Raw genomic sequence first — 1,547 nt, 5'->3', positions numbered from 1 at the left:
CTCTTTCCCATATATTTTCCTCTGTTAGCAGTATATAAAATAAGGACAAACATTCACTTACTTGGAGTATTTTACACGCACATAATGCATCTACATCTGAAGCAATGAGAAGAAGAACACGCTGCAAAACATTAGAAAACAGCATTAATACATGATACTCGATGCGTGCCCCACAGTCATTTCCAACAACTTCAGTTTCTACACCTAAGACTGAAAATCTTTCAAGTCAAACAGGAATCAGGACTGGCAGTAGAGGTGATATCAAACAAGCACATGAATGCAAACAGTGGGAATGAGAGCATGAGCCCGTCTAAGGGCTGTAAAAAATAAGGATAGGGGACAAGTCATTATGAAAGAGGGACTGGCCAAAGATCACATGGTACGTTGCACATTACTGGCTCTTGCTGTTTAATTCAGCCTCTTGGCACAGGCCAGGGGAAACGCACACCGGACCACAGGACACACAAACAACCCGCATTTTACATGAGGGTAAAATAATACATTTGCATTGACTTGATAACATGATGCTGGGGAAAAAAAAAAAGATCTGGCTTGCAATAACCTGCAAACAGGCAACCCCGCCGCTTTTACAAATCAGCAGGGGCCTAACTAGAAAACCCTGATGCTGAATAACACAAAACGACCGAAAACAGCTGCCGCGGACGGTACCACGTCCAAGCGCGCCGCCGCGAACCCGGCCCCGGACACAGACCGGCATTTCTGGGGTGGGAGAAGGACTCCGCGTGTGCGACGGGGATCGCGCCACGGAGCATTAATCGCGTGACACGGACTTCGCGCGTGGGGCCGGTTTACATCCATCGCGCCATAAACGTAACGTGCCCGAAGGAGCCGCCGGGAGCGCCCCGCGCCGCCCGCTCAGGGAATCAGAGACCCCGGGGCGGGCCCCGCAGCGGATCCCACCTGGGTGACGATGACCTCATAGAACTCCCTGCGCACGTCGGTCAGGAACATGGTCCCGGTGTCCGTGTCCGTGTCGCTGCCGGCGCCTGCCCGCCGCACTCAAACCAGGCGCCAAATCACGTCTGTCCCTATTGGCCATGGCTCCCGCCCCGCAAGCCCGCCCTCCGCAGTGCTGATTGGCTCGGCCAGCCGATTCCTTAGTGCCTCTGCCAATCGCCGTGGGCGAAGCTGATCACGTGACCAATCCAACCCGGGGGACTGGAAGAACGGTCATTTTATTTAGCCGTGCCTTGCCCCTTCCGCCATCTTTAGTGCGGGCAGGGCACTGTTCCCGCCTCTTAGAACCCCCCCGAGAAAAGCCCGGGGCATTACAAAAAATATACAGTCAAGTAAGAGCCGAAATGGGAAAAACGAAATCGGCGAAACGCTGTTGAGGTCGAGTCGGGCGCGGTTCTTCCTTCCGCCCTCACTCAAAATGGCGGACATGAAGGCTTTCCAGCCGCGCGGCATTGTGGGAAGTGTAGTGCGGACGGGCGGGGGCTTGAGCGTCTAAGGAGTTCCGCGGGTGACGTTTCGGCGTAGCCGGACTTGCCCGGGCACTCGCGGACACCTCAGCCGCAGGAGCC

The 1,547-nt window shown here is 54.9% G+C and overlaps 1 protein-coding gene across 1 annotated transcript in view; it reads right to left on the bottom strand.

Annotated features, from left to right (window-relative positions):
- The window catches only part of CDC45 (cell division cycle 45), a 21,023-nt gene extending 20,011 nt beyond the window's left edge, over positions 1-1,012 (bottom strand). Inside the window, exons 1-2 of the mRNA XM_006021531.2 lie at positions 922-1,012; positions 62-121 (exon numbers count right to left, since the gene is read on the bottom strand). Of these exons, the coding sequence (XP_006021593.1) occupies positions 62-121; positions 922-972 (111 nt within the window). The 5' untranslated portion in view covers positions 973-1,012. The remainder of the gene's footprint in view (positions 1-61; positions 122-921) is intronic.
- Positions 1,013-1,547: the final 535 nt, after the last annotated feature.

Source organism: Alligator sinensis, unplaced genomic scaffold, assembly GCF_000455745.1.
Source record: "Alligator sinensis unplaced genomic scaffold, ASM45574v1 scaffold570_1, whole genome shotgun sequence".
Taxonomy (NCBI): Eukaryota; Metazoa; Chordata; order Crocodylia; family Alligatoridae; genus Alligator; species Alligator sinensis.
The sequence above is the reverse complement of the archived record's forward strand: the minus strand, read 5'-3'. Positions and strand labels throughout refer to the sequence as shown.